Source organism: Sardina pilchardus, chromosome 24, assembly GCF_963854185.1.
Source record: "Sardina pilchardus chromosome 24, fSarPil1.1, whole genome shotgun sequence".
Lineage (NCBI taxonomy): Eukaryota > Metazoa > Chordata > Actinopteri > Clupeiformes > Clupeidae > Sardina > Sardina pilchardus.
The window spans coordinates 19316465-19333955 of NC_085017.1; the positions used below are offsets into that span (position 1 = coordinate 19316465).

General features: G+C 48.0%; 1 protein-coding gene across 1 annotated transcript in view; it reads left to right on the plus strand.

Annotated features, from left to right (window-relative positions):
- The window catches only part of trappc9 (trafficking protein particle complex subunit 9), a gene marked incomplete in the record, with an annotated part of 254163 nt that overhangs the window by 54021 nt on the left and 182651 nt on the right, over positions 1 to 17491 (plus strand). The window contains 3 exon segments of the mRNA XM_062528708.1: positions 6062 to 6188; positions 8789 to 8921; positions 15431 to 15582. Coding sequence (XP_062384692.1) covers positions 6062 to 6188; positions 8789 to 8921; positions 15431 to 15582 — 412 coding nt within the window.

The window sequence follows — 17491 nt, forward strand, 5'->3', positions numbered from 1 at the left end:
TCCTTCTACCCCTCTCTCTCTCCCTCTCTCTCTTTCTCCCTCTCCCTCTCTCTCTCTCTCTCTCTCTCTCTCTCTGTGCCCATATCTCTCTCTTTAGCATTCCGTCTCTTCCCTCTCTCACGCCACACACACACACAGACGTGCGTACACTTCTGCTCACACACTGTCTCCACTTACGGATGCTTGTACTCTCTCCCTCTCTCTCTCTCTCTCTCTCTCTCTCTCTCTCTCTCTCACACAGACACACCACACACACACACACACACACACACACACACACACACACACACACACACACACACACACACAGTGTTCCAGTCCTGCTCCTCCTCCTTCTCTTCTTGTCTGCCTCTCTTCAGGCCCACTCCCTCCTGTCTGTAAAACGCAGGTGCAATAGCACATGCTCTGATGGCTCTTATGGGTGTACTGTTAACAAGACTGAGAACTGGCCATACTTAGCCCCCATGAATGAGGACACACACACACACACACACACACACACACACACACACACACACACACACACGCACAGGTAACTTGAGTCCATTTAATCCCTTTAGTCAACAACATGTTGATACCCATTGCGCTACTGTGAGGTAGTGGCATATCCAGCACTACAGTACATGAGTGACCCCCCCCCCCCCCCCCCCAAACAATAGGTTGATGAATACTTTTGTTCATTTGTTTTTAACACAGTGCTGTCCAACGAGGCAGGCCAAGTGAACAGAGCGAACAAACAGCATTAATTGGGAGGCACCGGTTCGTTGTCTGCGAGTGATTTCCTCCTGTTGAGTCATTTAAATCATTCATTAAAAAAAAAAAACGAGCCGGTTTCAAGGATGGCAAAGCCAAGCTATTAAGATGGATGTAGACCACTTACTGAACAAAATGAAAGTCGAAAATTAATCATTCCCTCCTTTTGTCATAGCCTGTGCCTGCTAGCAAAGCTGGTTGCTGTCTGCACCCCACCACACTTTACCATTACACCCCACCGCACCAGCCTAAGTAGGACATGAAATAATCTCCAACACTTATTTAAAAGATGACCTCCGTGTTGATTTGAGCTTATTTTGCTGCCTGTTGGGTGGAGCTGGTTTGGAGGTTGGGGGTTTGTCCTTGGCGGATCTGAAATGGCGTCCGTGCCCCGCAGACAAATCTGTGTTATCTCTGTAGCGGGCCGAATGTTTGGAGAATGAGCACCTTTCCGTCCGGAGGGGGAAAAGGGGAAATAAATCCTGCCCGGAGACTTGTTGTTGACAGTGTTGTGTGAATTATCTGTCTGGTACAATATGTCCCTCCATTCATTGCACTACTACCTATGTGGGTCTACACCCCCCCCCCCCCCCCACACACACACACACACATACTCTTTTCTGGCTCTCACTCCCCCCTATTCTCTCCCTATTCTCTTTCATGCGTACACACACACACACACACACACACACACACAAACAGAGACCCACTCACAGTGTTCAGGGTATTATTATGATGATTTTATTTATTCATGCAGGTCCCCTTCAGATTCATCACTGCACATTTCATCCTTTGGCTGATGCAGAGGATGAGGGAGTGTTGAATATTAATTGGGGGGGGGGGGCTCTCGGGCACCATTTTTTAAAAACAAGCGGGCACCCATCTGGCGTATTAATATCTGCCATAGTGGTGCAGTGGGCAGCAGTGGACCGCGCGGGCAGGCATGGATGTAGCGTAGCGGTGGTGGCGGCTAATGAACCTGTTTGAAGGTGGCATGCAGATGAGTTTGTTCTCCTGACAGGGTTTGCTGTTGTTAATCAGCACACAGCCGGGGTGAAGCCATGCGACTAAAATACTGTAGGCCTCCAAAGTCGTTTGTCAGGTTTCGCCAATATGCGTGCACAAACACACACACATACACACACACACACACACACACACACACACACACACACACACACACACACACACACACACACACACACACACACACACACACACACACACACACACACTGAGAGAGAGAGAGAGAGAGTGAGTGTGTTCCCATATGAGGTAGTGTCTGCTTTTGCTCGACTAATGACCGATGTTTGCCATTACATCACCCCACAGACCACCTCCTGAATGGCGATGACTTGGAGCAACAGGGTCCTTGTGCAGATATGCATGTCTCTTTCTCTCTCCCTCTCTCTTTCTCTCTCTCTCTCTCTCCCTCTCCCTCTTTCTTTCTTTCTTTCTTTCTCTCTCTCTCTCTCTCCCTCTTTCTTTCTTTCTTTCTCTCTCTCTCTCTCTCTCCTCACCCTTTCTACATTTCTCTCTCTCTCTTTCTCTTTCTCTTTCTCTCTCTCCTCCCTTGCCAATCCCACAAGTCCATTACAGAGCCTCACCACAGGCTTTGCCTCATGTTAGCGAGATCCAGATGATGACCACACTCTGCACAATGACCCCAAAGGGTCCATTTCTGTGATATTTAAAATAAATGATAAGACCAAATTGTCTCGCGAATTTCTCGCCGCGCCGTCTGCGGTTCAGTGGCAGCACGCCGGCCTTTGAAATCTTGATGGAGCCCATTCATTTGGCCCCGCTCCATAAACGTCTCGAGGAAGGACAGGTTTAATGGATAATAAAACAGAAGACAACAACATCAGCAATAAGAGGAGCAATAAGCATGAAACACCTCATTACTCCTGTGTCTGCATTCCAGACGACACACATACATACACACACACACACACACACACACACACAACAAACACCACACACGCAACACACAACACACAACACACATGCACGAAACAAATCGAGCCAGCTCTAGAAAAAAATTGAGAGAGCACTGCACATTTTTCTGATGACATCCTATGGTGGTTGCTGAGTGACATTCGAGTTGACAGTCATTCAAATTTGCAGTCATCTCTTCATTTTTTAATATGACATCAATGACACTAGCAGAATGTGACCCCCCCCCCCCCTCCAGAACTGTATAAATGCCATACTACATACTGTATATGCTATGCTATGCTATATGTACTGTTCTGACCTAGCTTTTCGACAAAAATAGATCACTAAATCACAAACCAAAGAGCGTGGACCAAAGTCCATCGTCGGTAATGTATGAATGTTGTAGGGAGTGAGAAATGTGTTGAGTGTCGTGATGTATTAATCAGAATGGAAAGTAAGAATGACCTTTAACCTGGAAGGGGAAGCTGCCCGCTGAACTGCCCAGACACCTGCGTGCTGGTGCAGCTCATCAGCGATTAGACAGCGAAGCCAAGCCTCTCCTGGCACACCTGCACACGTCAATGAGGAAGACAAGCAGAAGACATTGATATCGTAATCCATACATGCACATGAATACACATTAAGTAGTATACCCCAGTACACGCACACACACACACACACACACACACACACACACACACATACATACACACACACACACACACACACAGGAGGAATAGAAGGAGAGAGGGAGAGACAGACTGATTCCCAGCGGCTGCTGAGCCCTTGGAGCGGGACGATCTGCTTATTACTGGTATTTATTCTCCCCAGAGGTGTGCACTGCACTTAGACAAATGCCTCACACACACACACACACACACAGAGAGAGAGCGCGCCTCACCCATCTCCTACGCTCCTCTTCCCCCCCCCCCCCCCTTCAGCACACTGGAGCTGTCGCAAGCACTTTCCACTTATGCTTCTGTCCATGAGAGAGTTTGGCAAGCCATTTTGTTAACCACGCAGAATCCCAGTGTCCAGTTAAGAATGCATCTTTTTGTGCCATACTCTTGCCAACGTCAACTTAAAGTAGAATTTGTCAGTCGAACTTGCAAACAGGTTTTTTTTTTTTTTTTTTTTTTGCTGAGAAGCACATTTAGTTTACTAACAAATCAGGAGACAAGCAAGAGGGGGTGGGGCAGGGTGCGGGGGCAAATTGAGTTGGGAGGTTCGGGAATTGAGAATTATGAGACATTTAGCTACTGGAAGGCCATTGTAGAATTTCTCAGAATCACAACACTAATAGCAAAAACAAGATGAAGAGAAAAACAAAAACAAACCGCGTATTTACACACACACACACACACACACACACACACACACACACACACACACACACACACACACACACACACACACACACACACACACACACACGCACACCGTCACCATAATACACTACACTATAACTACAGTAAATGCAGCACGGTGAGTGCGGTGCTCTTAAGTGCTAAGAGTTCGATACACCCTCCTCGCTCAACCCCAACCCCCAGCCCCCTTCTCCGCACCAGACGCCTTTGCTCATTCGTCCGTCCGTCCGTCTGTCCGTCCCTCTGTCCGTTCGAAGAGTCATTTCCAATCTGGTCGCTCCCGCGGACACGAATCCAGTTACCGCGCTTCCCACTCCCCACGCCTGCCGCGCCAACAAGAGCAATTTTCTCGGCGGGAAATGGCCCCCGCACGCCGGGAGTGATCTCATCTGAAGGATATCATGGCGAGATTAGGATGATTGATTATCTGCCACGGAGAACGTGGAGCGAGAGGGGGGGGAAAAAAAGAACCGAAAACAGTCTCTCTTCGTCTCTGTCTAATACACACACACACACACACACACACACACACACACACACACACACACACACAAAAACAGCATAGAACAGGCACATACTGTAGGCAAGCATGCACGTTCACACACACCAAGGATTGTGGTGTGTATGCACTCTGGGAAATATGGATATTGAATTTAGCATTGTTTACCAAGTTGTGTCCTTGCCCTTGATAACATACACATCTCACTAGATTTGTTCTAATAGACTGTCGAGAGAGGAAGGGAATAGATTAAAGGAATAAAAGATCAAGCTGCTGATGCTGCATGTTTGACTTCATGGTTGAGTGATCGTATGATGGAGAGTAAGGTTTGACATGCCTTTATATAACACCTTCACTCTGCTGCTATCACGCATGGCTCTCTAGCGGGGGATCACATTGGGAATCACGAAACGCAGCGGTAAAGATTAACGCTCCGACCTTAATAAGTTCTATGTCATTCCGACTCGCTTGGACCTACTGAGCCTCGCGTTATGCTTTGAAAGTTGAACCAGGTTCAACGCTCAAATAGTTTGACGCTAACGCAACTGGAAGTCTACCGCTGGTCGGTGTGATCTCTTAGCAACCTTTGATCATGCGCCATACTGTACACTTTCCATTGAATTTGGTGTGATTCTCCTCTAGTTCCTTGAGCTGTCCATCCAGTGTGGGCACTCCAGAGAAAAAAAAAAAAAAAACCTGTGTTCCTGCACAGTCCTGGGGTGCCTCTCAACATCTCTCCTCGATCCTCGATGCTCGATCCTCCAGGCTCGTTCCCACTGATCTATAACTAACACTGGATAGACTATCCCATTGTGGCCGCAACCATCATTCTTTATGTAGATCAGTGAGGACGAGGACCGAGGAAGGAAGGGAGGATGTATAAAAGACCCAATGAGAGGCACCCGTGGTTCCGTAAACTAACCAACACACGGGCTCTGTCAGAGCCAATCAGTGGTAGAGTGATGGGTGTGTATGATTGGCCGACGAGTTCAAATGTCAACAACCTTTCTCCTGGATGGAGGATTGGCCCTTTAAAATTTTGCTGATCTGTGGCCTGTAGGTGTAGCTGCATGCATCTCTGGAAGCCGTGAAACAAGCTCCGTTTCTCTCTGCATTTGAGGGGGATGATTGGAGGCAGTCTGACATAAATCAAAGGCCATCACTGAAAGTGGCATCAGTATAATAGCTGCTCTGCTCTGCCAATCAATAGCCAGGCTCCTCTTAATACTCCTCCAGAGAGATGCAACTTTACTCTTCAGCCAAATAGATGACATGAAGCATCTGGGCACTCTGTCTCTCTCTCTCTATCTATATCTCTCTCTCACTCCATCTTGTCCTCTTCTGTCCATCTACCCACCCCCCCTTTCTCTCTATCACTCTCTCTTTCTCTCCTTCTCTGAAGCCCCAAAACTAGCAGTTCTGAGTGTCGCCTGTGATGGACAGTCTACAGTACATTGGTTGATTGTTTGTTTGTTTTTTTGGTTCCTTTGTTTGTTGTTTACAGGGGCTCCTGACCTCCGGGGTGGAGTTCGAGTCTCTGCCGGCGGCACTCTCCCTGCCCGCCGAGTCAGGCCTCTACCCCGTCACCCTGGTGGGAGTGCCACGCACCGCCGGCAACATCACCATCAACGGTGAGTTGGCCAAGTCCCCACCGCCACATTGACATTAAAGGGACACTTCACCGATTAGCATTAAGCTTTGTATCTTTAGAAAACCAGTCATGTTTTTGAATGGTCGTGCATCATTCCCTCAGTTTGCCTTGAGATGGGAGAAATGCGGATTTCAATGTTGGACTTCCTGCTTTCAATTATGTAAAAATCATCATTTTACATCATTGAAAGCAGGAAGTCCTATTCACGGGTTTCATTGAAATCCGTATTTCTCCCATCTCAAGGCAAACTGAGGCACGACCATTCAAAAACATGATTGGTTTTCTAAAGATACAAAGCTTAATGCTAATCGGTGAAGTGTCCCTTTAACACTCTTTACTTTACAGCATCATTGTGTTTCAGATACACAATGTCTTGAAGAGTTTGTATGTATGGTTGACTGCTTTCACATGTTGATGTTTTTTAACTGGTGTTGAATATCCTGCCTGTTTCCAAAGTGATGCATTTTGCAACCACTCCTTTGCCTCCGTTGAGACTGTAAGCAGAGTGGCTTTGTTAAAATAAGAAGAAGTGGGTTGCTGAGATGTGCAAATGCTCGTGGTGCTCGAGGGAGATGCTGTGAAACGTATAGCATCCTGCGTTGGACCAGTGGCAGCAAAATGACCCATTCCTTGTCTTTATGTTATTTCCCTGGTGATGTACAGATCATTTGCTCTGTAACCATACCATCATCCAGTATCAACGCCGCCCAAGCAGCAGGCACTATAGAAAATCCTGCCTGTGAGTGCGCTTGTGTGGATGCGTCTCTCGGGGCGTTTGCTTTTCCCACACTTCTCTGCCTTGTGTACGCACTCACTTTGGCAAGTGCACACACACACAAAAAAACAAATACGCGATCTTTCAAAATTCATATGCTATTAAAAAGCACGCGGCTGTGCTTAAACGGTGTCTTGTCAGTCTGCTCTCTGGTGCTCTGCATGTTCCCGAGCACGGATACGGCTTACACGGGTTCACACGAGTTCCTCTGTAGCTCTGCCAGGCTTCCCGCGCTCTTAAATGAGAGGCCTCCACCTGTGGGTATCTCAGCGGAGCTCCTCCTTGGCCCGTCCACCCTCTGCTCATTCATACTACACGGGGGCCCTGTGGATGCACAGGCAGCGGTAATACAGCGGTTTAATTGCCTCGGCAAACATTCCCAGCTGCGGAGACGAACGAGCCTCGTTCCTCGGAGAGATGTAGAGAGAGCGAGAAAATGAGACCGACCGACAGAGGAAGACATAGAAATGGAGATGTGTGAAAAGATAGATCGAGACACAGAGGGGGGGTAGGGGGGGGGGGGGGGGGGGGTAGGGGGTGACTGAGGGGCACGGAGAGGAGAACGATAGACAGGATAAGGAGCCATCTAGATATACAAGTCATGTCACTTTAGGTACTCTATGCACCTTAATATAACCTTTAAGAAAGACAATTTGATGGTAAGCAAACTTGTAGTAGGGGAATCGTTCACCTGCAGTTCATCGTCACCAAAAATACCTTAAACGGCATAGTATATACCTTTTAAGTGCCAGCATTTAAGAAATGACAGGAGTTGTATCAAGGTGAATAAGTGAGTGAGTGAGTGAAAGAGTGAAGAGGCACAGAGTCACAGAAAGAGAGAGGGATACAGAAAGAGTGAGGGAGGGATTTGGGGGCGCTGTGTGTGGCTCCAGACCCTGCTTTGACTGGGTAGGCTCCAGACCCCCACAGAGGCTGCTAAACCGACTGAGGCTCTGTGTCCACCCAGACCTCCATCAGAGACTGGTAAGCTGGTAAAAAAAAGAATCACACTCTGCTCTTTGTAAACTCTTATGCATCTCAATTGCGAGCAGACAAATGAAATACACAGACGATAAGAGAGAGCAAAGGTACCTCTTGCGACCCCAATTTGGAATGTCTCCAGGTCTCTGTGAAGTAGCGCTTGATGTCTTCTTTATTTGCTTGCTTTGATGTGTAAGGGGTGTAATAATAAAACACACACACGGACACACACACACACACACACACACACACGCACACGCACGGGTGGTGTCGGGTGTGAAGCAGGCAGTTCATCACCTCATTCTCCCCGTAAGAAAATGGCATTCCCCCTCAGGTAGAAAAATACCCCCGAAATTGGCCAAGAAATGTTTCTGTCATTCGTCTGTCAGGTCATGTGTGTGTGAGAGAGGGAGGCAGGAGAAAGCCGCTGAAAGCTAGGCAATCTCGCAGGTGATCTCTCCTGATGCTGGAGTAATCCCTCCATCTATTTCTGTGTCTGTGTCCAACTCTTCAGTCATCTCTGTTTTTCTCCTCCTCCTCATCTTTCTTTCATTCGTCTCTCCGTTTCACCCCTCTTTCTGTTCATTTCTTCTCCTCTTTCCATCTACCCTGAGACCTGTTTTTTGCTCTCTTTTTTTGCATTCAGAATTGAGCATCAGTTTGGATGGGCTATAAATGCCATGAATATTTAAAGACATTCTCTCTCTCTTTCTCTCTCTCACCCCTCTCTCTCTCCCTCTCTCTCACTATACCCCCTTCTCGCCCCCTCTATCCCTCTATCTGTGTGTGTGTGTGTGTGTGTGTGTGTGTGTGTGTGTGTGTAGGCTACCACACATCTGTGTTTGGTGTGAGCAGTGACTGTCTGCTGGAGGGGCTGTCAACAGTGAAGACAGGTGGCTGCATGGTGGAGGTGGTGCCATCTCTCCCCCGCCTGCAACTCAGCACCTCCCTGCCACGGTGAGCAACCTCTCTCTCTCTCTCTCTCTCTCTCTCTCTCTCTATCTATCTACTGCATATATCTATCTATCACTCTCTCCTATCTATCTATCTATCTATCTACTGTATCTCACTCTCTCCCCTCTATCCATCTATCTATCTCTCTTTCTCTTTCCCTCTATACAGTATATCTATTGCTTTCTCTTTCTCAAAAACACACACACACACACACACACACACACACACACACACATATGCAAGTACATACTGTACACCTATACAAGCATAGGCACACACACACACACACACACACACACGCACGCGTGCATGCTCACTCAGTCCCAGATCTCACATTCCCAGTACACTCATGTACATACAACATCTGCATATTCACTACTCCCACACAGTCTACTGACTTTTCCTCTCACCTACACACGCACATTATCGCATACTTTACTCCTTCTTACAGACAAATACATACATACACACCTACGCACACACTCACACACACACAGACTAACAGTCTCTCTCTCTTTCTTTTTTTTCTCGCTCTCCATCCATGAATATGGTTAGGGAGGATATGAAGCTCATAGCTCATCCCCCGTCTCTCATTTCATAGTTTAAAGACTCTTCATGCCCCCCCCCCCCCCTTCCCTCTCTCTCTCTGCAGTCACGCTTTAGTGGTGCATTCACAGTCACGTCCACTCCTCCTTGCCAAAAATTACCTCACCGCCCCACTCCTCGAAAACCCCTCATTAGGTGCACATCAGAAATGTCACAGCCATTCAAGGGGTGTGTGTGTGTGTGTGTGTGTGTGTGTGTGTGTCTGTGCGTGTCCGTGCGTCTGTGTGTATGTGTGTGTCTGCGCATAGTGATTCCAGCATGACTTCAAAGTGGGTTTTATTAAATCCCAAAACGCTAATAAAGAACCCCCTCACCCCCCACCCCCTGCTGTCTCTTTTGACCATATTAGGCCGGTACCTGTCTGAATGATAATCAGAGGTATTTAACAGAACTGTGTAGTGGACTGTCCACATGGTCTGGTCTGGACTGTCCCCCCCTGGTTCTCCCCAAAAAACAGCTCGACTTCTTTATTCTTGTCCGACACGAGACGAGCTGCACGTCTCCCGAGTCTCGCCAGGAGGCTTGTATCTCGCCGGGAGGCTTGTGTCTCGCCGCGGCGCAGGGTCTGTTTCGGAGGCCTTCGTTGTCTAATTAACCGGCGGCCCCCTCGCTTTTCTATTTGCCAGGCACCGCCGCTGCCGCTGCTTGGCCTGTTTCGCATTGTGTGGCATCAAGGCCCCCTGTCATGCGAGACGCGTGCGGAACAATAGCCGGGTTTATAAATGCCCTATTGTGGGCTCGGTAATTGCAGGTGATGCGCTTTTCAAAATGGCTCCTTTTGTTTGTCGCTCTCTCTTCCTTTTTTCTCTATCCCCCCCTCTCTCCCTCTCTGTCTCTGACCTGTGCTTCTTTGAAAGAGTTTGAACTGGTAGGCCGACAGCTTCTTAGTGTTTTGCGAAAACTTGCTAAAGAAGGGTAGTTTCGATGTAAAGCCTGATTATCTCGGAGGTCACCAGAGGTTGTTTTTTTTTCTTCTCCCGAGCGCAGATCAGTGCGTATGCAAAACAGGCCTTGAATATTTAGAGAGTGTCATTTTCATTACGTGCGGCTTCTCTCTCTTAATCCAGCAGTAATGGAAGTGTGTGTGTGTGTGTCCTGTTCTCTGTCAGCAAATACAGATAAATGGTGTGTCCAAAGTCATTTTAATAGATAAGGACACTGGCCTACTTCACTGTGCACAGCTCTCCTTATCAGCTCCCTGAATAGGAATTACCCGACAGGACACTCTCAAAGTGCTATTGTACCGAGTCATAGAGTTGTCCATGTTGTGCTGCACAGTGCTGGGGCGAGTTGGGGTCCAGCTTTCCCTCATAGGAGAACTCTAAATGCTCTTCTTAAAGCGACGTGTGAACATGGGTACTTCTTGACTAGATAGATAGATAGATAGATAGATAGATACTTTATTGATCCCCAAGGGGAAATTCAAGGAATTCAAGGACTACTAGTATAACAGGTGTTAGTTCTGAAGGTGTATTTCCTACCTTGGACTAGGACACCTCAGACCTACAGAGCCTGATTGGTTGTTTTTAGGGCTTAGGTTATCCATCATCCATCTGCTGTCTGTCTTGCACTATATGTGTTTGTGTATTTGAGTGACAGACTGAGACAATATCAATACAGTGACTTTGGCAACAGTGAAAGAGTAGGCATAGTTGTGAAGCTACTAAGAAGAGAGAGAAAGATAGAGAGAGTGTGTGTGTGTGTGTGTGTGTGTGTGTGTCTGTAGTCCCTTTCCCACATAACTTCTAGAAGTTACCCGGACATATTTACCCGGGTAGAGGCACGACATGGACGTTTCCCACATGAGCTTTATGTCCGAGTGAGATACGGGTAATTGTTCACACTAGACCCGAGTAGGAGCCGCGAGGGGTGGGGCAATGTCAGCACTTGCAGGGGGAGGGAGATGACGCTAAATAAATGCGTTGTTGTGCTGTGTTGCCTGGATGATGCGAACTTACATCAGATCCAAAACATCATGAAACAACAGAAGTAGTTAGCTCGCTAGTCAGCGGGAGCTAGCATAGAGGAAAAAATAGCTAACGCCAGGACCACAGTAGGCTATAAACAAAGCTCTACTTCAACCCTCTCTGGTATAAACATCCAACATAACAAATTAATAGAAAATAATGACACACCTGGAAAATATACACACCACACAGAGGTCTGAGGCTCCTTCCCAACTTCTACAAAAAGCAACAATGCTAAATAACAGCGACGTTAACTATTAGCTGTTAATTGCTAACCACTGTAATAAACAACTAGTTGCAAGCTAATCGACAGCTATTCACGTTTGCAAGGATAATCCTGCCTGTCCCGCAACAAACACAACAACGTGATTGCAGTTTAATTTTTTATTGTACGTACACAACAAAATGTCACTGTTTTCTGTAGTTCTACTCCGGTGTTCTCGTCTGTGTTCATACTCGTAGGGCAATGTTTATCGTTACCATGGCAATTTGTACTTTCTGCCTCGGGCTGCAAGGGCGCATTTCTATACGTCATCGGTACGCCCCCCATCTCTACCCAGACCTGTGCCGGCTGCGTTCCCACCTAAGCGCACCCGGGTAACATCTAGAAGTAGTACTAGGGGGCTAGTAGGGTGAGTTCCGGGTAAGAAAATACCCGAGTTTTGCGTTCCCACATACAGGCACCCGTTTGACATCCGGATGTCTCGCTCATGTGGGAAAGGGACTTTGTGTGTGTGTCTGTGTGTCTGTGTGTCTGTGTGTCTGTGTGTCTGTGTATCTGTGTGTGTCTGTGTGTGTCTGTGTGTGTCTGTGTGTGTCTGTGTGTCTGTGTCTGTCTGTGTGTGTGTATCTGTGTGTCTGTGTCTGTGTGTGTGTGTGTGTGTGTGTGTGTGTGTGTGTGATGGATACAGCAGGGGGCGGGGGCCAGACAGTGGCTGCGGTGACACAGGAGTCATCTGAGGGCACTTGGTCCAGATATCAATCTCCCTTCAGGAGAGGGTGACACTCCTGCTGCTCCTACTCCCACTCCTACAGTCTGTGCGCCACACACACAAATCATCTCAGCGACATCACTCACTAATTTCTCACTCTATCCCTCTCTCCTTCTCTCTCCTATCTCCTTCTCGCTTTCTCTCTATCCCCTCTTTTTTGTGCTGGCCAATGTTTAGCTCCTTTTATTTCCCCCTAATCACTTACTCCACCCCAATCATTATTTCCCCTCCCTGTTTCCTCAACTCCATATGTACATCACAGCCTGCCATAACTCTTTCTCTCCTTCCCACTCTCCTTCTCCCTATCCATTTCTCTCTCTCCTTCTCTTCTATCTATTCTTTCTCTCTGTGGTCTCTCTCTGCCTCTCCCCCCAATCAATTTAGTATTTCAGTGGCTTGATTGTTTATAGTTTTTTTTTATACCTAGAACACAGTCATTCTCTGTGTTCATCTCTGGATGTCAGTGACGGGTTCTTATATCAGAGCTTTAGCTTAATTACAAATGCCATGTCTCATTCTAGCTGAGGCAATGCACACAAGCCTTCTCTTTTCTTTTCTCCTCTCCACAACAAAGTCTTTTCCCTTTTCCTCCCCCAAGCTTAATAAGACAGAACTTAATAATAGAATAACCGGGTGAAGATGCTTAGATAATCTGCTTTTCAGATCTCCCCGGTGTCCTTCAGAGCACACTTGAAAGGAACACTCAAAGGCGGGCTCATTTATACATTCAATCCACACACACACACACACACACACACACATACACACACACACACACACACACACACGCCACCTCTTTTTAGATAATCTGGGTGGAAAAATATTGACTCCAGTCGTCCGTCCATCACAACCTTACACGATGTTTGTCACCAGTGACCGCACGCTCCCAGGCATTAGTCTGATTTGGTTCCCTGGACAGGATCCGTGAATGCTACCTAGGGCGGACAACTGGATTGACACAGCGACAATTACTCCGACGTCAGAGTGTCTGGAGACGAGATTAAAAACACTGCAGCCGCATCCATGTTTTTGAACCGAACGGTGCCGTGTCTGAGGTCTGTGGGAGCGCAGACAGAGAGCCAGGGGGCCGTCTGCGAGTGGAGGGGTTTAGCTCCAGGCCCGTGCTGGATCAGCGCAGCCACGGATATTAGCACTCGAGCGGGTAGTCATGACGGCACCCAGGAATCATGCGAGATTATTCACAGGCTCGTGCAGCGAGTGCCTGTCACATGGGGAACTTCAATAGTGCTCTATGCAGCCAGCTTGTGTGTGTGTGTGTGTGTGTGTGAGAAAGAGACTGTTGCACGATCAAAGTTTCTCCAGGGCCACCTGTGGAGGGATGTATGTCTCTTCCTCCTCCCTCTCTCTCTTCCTCCACACCCTCCTCCTCCCTCTCTCTCTTCCTCTGCTTTTCTTCTGCTTCCCTCAGCATCTCTGTCATGCAAACACGTACCGTATGCACAACAAACACACACACACACACTCACACACAAAATAAATATGCAAAGTCAAACTCCTCCGCTCTCCTTCATTGGGGGGGCCTTTCTCTTGGTGGGTGGGGAGAGGCACTGTTCTGTTATGGGTCCTGCAGTACATGGTCTCGTTCCGATTTCTCTCTCTCACACACACACACACACACACACACACACACACACACACACACACACACACACACACACACACATGCGCGGCGCGCGCAAACAAACATGCGGGGTCCATGTGTGGGCTCGCCACATGAGATGGCAGGCGAGGCCGCCGCGGGAGGGTAATTTCTTGGCGGGGGGTCTCCAGTGTCTTTAGCGGTGATTGAAGTCAAGAGGGTATCAGCGCGGGCCAGCTGCTCTGGGGGTGGAGGAGCGGAGCGGAGCGCTGCGCTGTCTCGTCCTCCCCCCCCCCGTTTGAGAGATCTCCGCCGCCGCCGCTCCGCCACGCTTCCACCGTCTTATTAGGAGCGCTTCAGTGTGTGCGCCGCTGCCGGCTTTGAGACGAGAGAGACCACGGCTCTCGAGCTGTCCGTTTCCTTAATTGCGCAAAAATGCGGAGCGTCGATTCCGAGCCACGGGGAGAAGAAACAACATAATACGACTATGACAGCACGACAGCAGAGTTTCTTGTTTAAAAGCCCATCTGGATCCATGAAAGATCCAACATGAATTACATAGGAGACGTGCAGTTGTACAGCCTGGTCTGAAATGGCCCAGTAATGATTCATGCATGCAGTGCATTTATGGGATCATGCCAAGCTGTCACTGTTCATGCTCCATCCAAAATGGATTCAATAATGTGCATCATTTCAAACCTTTCATAATGTATGGAGCTTTCCCATGGAGACCCCATTGAGACCCTGTGGTGATAAGATGCAAGCCGTCATTCCAGTTGAGGCACGAGCTAAAGGATGAATGTATGTTTCCTGAATGTAATGCCTTAATGTATATTTTCTGGTGACCTTTACAGTCGATAGAGATGCCGTTTGTCAGGTGCCTTTGTGTAGAACGTCTTGCAAAGCATATTTGAAACTAGAAAAGCACTCTTGAGAGCGCGGACCTCCACCAAACGCCTTAGTTCCCCCACATTTGTGGTTTGCACCCAGACGGTGATCCGAATCACTCCCAAAATGTAATTGTTTCTTCCTTGGGTCATTTCAGACCTTTCCTGAAAATTTCATCAAAGTCCATCCATACATTTTTGAGTTGATCTTGATAACAAACAGACAGATAGACAGACAAACAAATGATGAAAACATAACCTCCTTGGCGGAGGGAATTATGACCGTTTATGATTGTAATTGTGTGTGTGTGTGTGTGTGTGTGTGTGTGTGTGTGTGTGTGTGTGTGTGTGTGTGTGTGTGTGTGTGTGTGTGTGTGTGTGTGTGTGTGTGTGTGTGTGTGTGTGTGTGTGTGTGTGTGTGTGTGTGTGTGTGTGTGTGTGTGTGTGTGTGTGTGTGCAGGTCAGCACATCCCACGTCAGAGGACTTATCGAGCAGCGTGTCTCTGCAACTGTTTAACGGCGAGTGCCAGGAGCTCACCATCACGCTGGAGAACATCGGCACTGAGAGCCTGGAGACACTGGAGCTGTCCTCCAAGACCCTGACCACCAAAGGTAGGCCAGATACACACACACACACACACACACACAGAGAGAGTGTGCTCACACACTAATGCACACACACACAAACACACACACACACACACAGAGTGTGCTCACACACTAATGCACACACACACAAACACAAACACACACACACACACACACACACACACACACAGAGTGTGCTCACACACTAATGCACACACATGTGAGATGCATGACAGACAGACACAGACACACAGACACACATGCACACTTTCTTGTGCACGTGCCATAGTGCACCAGTGTATCTACACACACATACACCTGGACACAAAGACCTGGACCACAACACCCACACACACACACATGCACATAAATGCACGTACACATAAAGTCCGTCTGGTAGGATAGGGACTCCTGTCAATCAACTACTTTTGCCTGCTGGGTAATTTGTTTATTTACAGTGTACGTGTTTATGTATTTGTGGTTATTTGTACGCGGTTTGGGTACGGCCGGCTCCATTGCCCTGGAGTGAGCTAGCGGCAGGAGCGTATTAGCAAGTTAAACACCCACCGGATGCACTTAAAACTTCTTCAGAATGATCTTCACACAAGAAAATGCTTCCTCGCCAATTACCCCGGAAGACACAGTCCTCTACTTTTTGTTAGCGGTTGTGTTGCGTTCTCTTTTTCTTTTACTCTTTGGCTCTATCCTGTCATCCCAGATGAGACGTTCGGTATGGGTAGGTAGGTGATTTTGTGGCGCCCATTAAGCTTTCATGTGCGACGTTTTGAGTCGGTGAAGGGGGGGTCGGGGTGGGGTGTTGGCTTATTGAGTCGTGCAGCCAAACTCAAATCACTCCATTCCGCATGCGAGCACGGCGACCACAGCCTCCTCCGCCGCCGCCGCGAAGCAATTAACGGGGGGGAAGATGAGCGCATTGTTCTGCTGTCAGCAGGGAACGGGAAAATAGGCACCGAGAAAGCATTAGAAAACAGTGACACGTCTAATCTGTAGCATTGCTAATGTGTGTGTGTGTGTGTGTGTGTGCTGGTGTGTGTGTGTGTGTGTGTGTGTGTGTGTGTGTGTGTGTGTGTGTGTGTGTGTGTGTGTGTGTGTGTGTGTGTGTGTGTGTGTGTGTGTGTGTGTGTGTGTGTGTGTGTGTGTGTGTGTGTGTGTGTGTGTGTGTGTGTGTGTGTGTGTGTGTGTGTGTGTGTGTGTGTGTGTGTGTGTGTGTGTGTTTTGGAATGTTCAGCGCAGGGTTTGAACCTCTGTTGTCAACCAGCTGTCACCGTGCCAGCACACAAAGCTGGCGTGCCTGTAGACAAATGGCCTTTTGCCTCGGCTAATGAGAGTCAAGAGAGCGTGAGCGACGGCTTACTCACTAACCCACCTGAAGGGACTTACCTGACCGAAGACATCCAATTATGCCCCCAACAGCACACTACAACACCTGAATCCCATCCCACCCATCACCTAGCCACCCTACCACTCCTCCGCATGCCAGCTGAAGTCAGAGTGTGGGCAAAGCTCTAACTTTTGGATTAGTATGTGTTTGAAATGATAATTCACTACACGTTGGCTGACATTGAGTTGGTGTGTGTGTGTGTGTGTGTGTGTGTATGTGTGTGGATCAGTTATGCTCCTTCCCTTAACATTCAACTCCTTCACACCTCTTTACCCTCCCTCTCCACCTCTCTCCTTCCTCTCTCTCTCTCTCTCTCTCTCTCTCCATCACACGTCTGAGCCGTATTCTCTCCCGCAGTGCTTGACATTAACAGTGCTGTCACGCGGTGCTCAATATTTCATCAGCAGACAGTTATATTAAAGCCAAATCATACTCTGGTTTTTCAGATCGCTCAATTATTCTTTTGACCTCCCGCTTTAAATATTACAGTGGATGTGGTCAAATGCGGTAAAAGGGAGAAAAATATCCTCC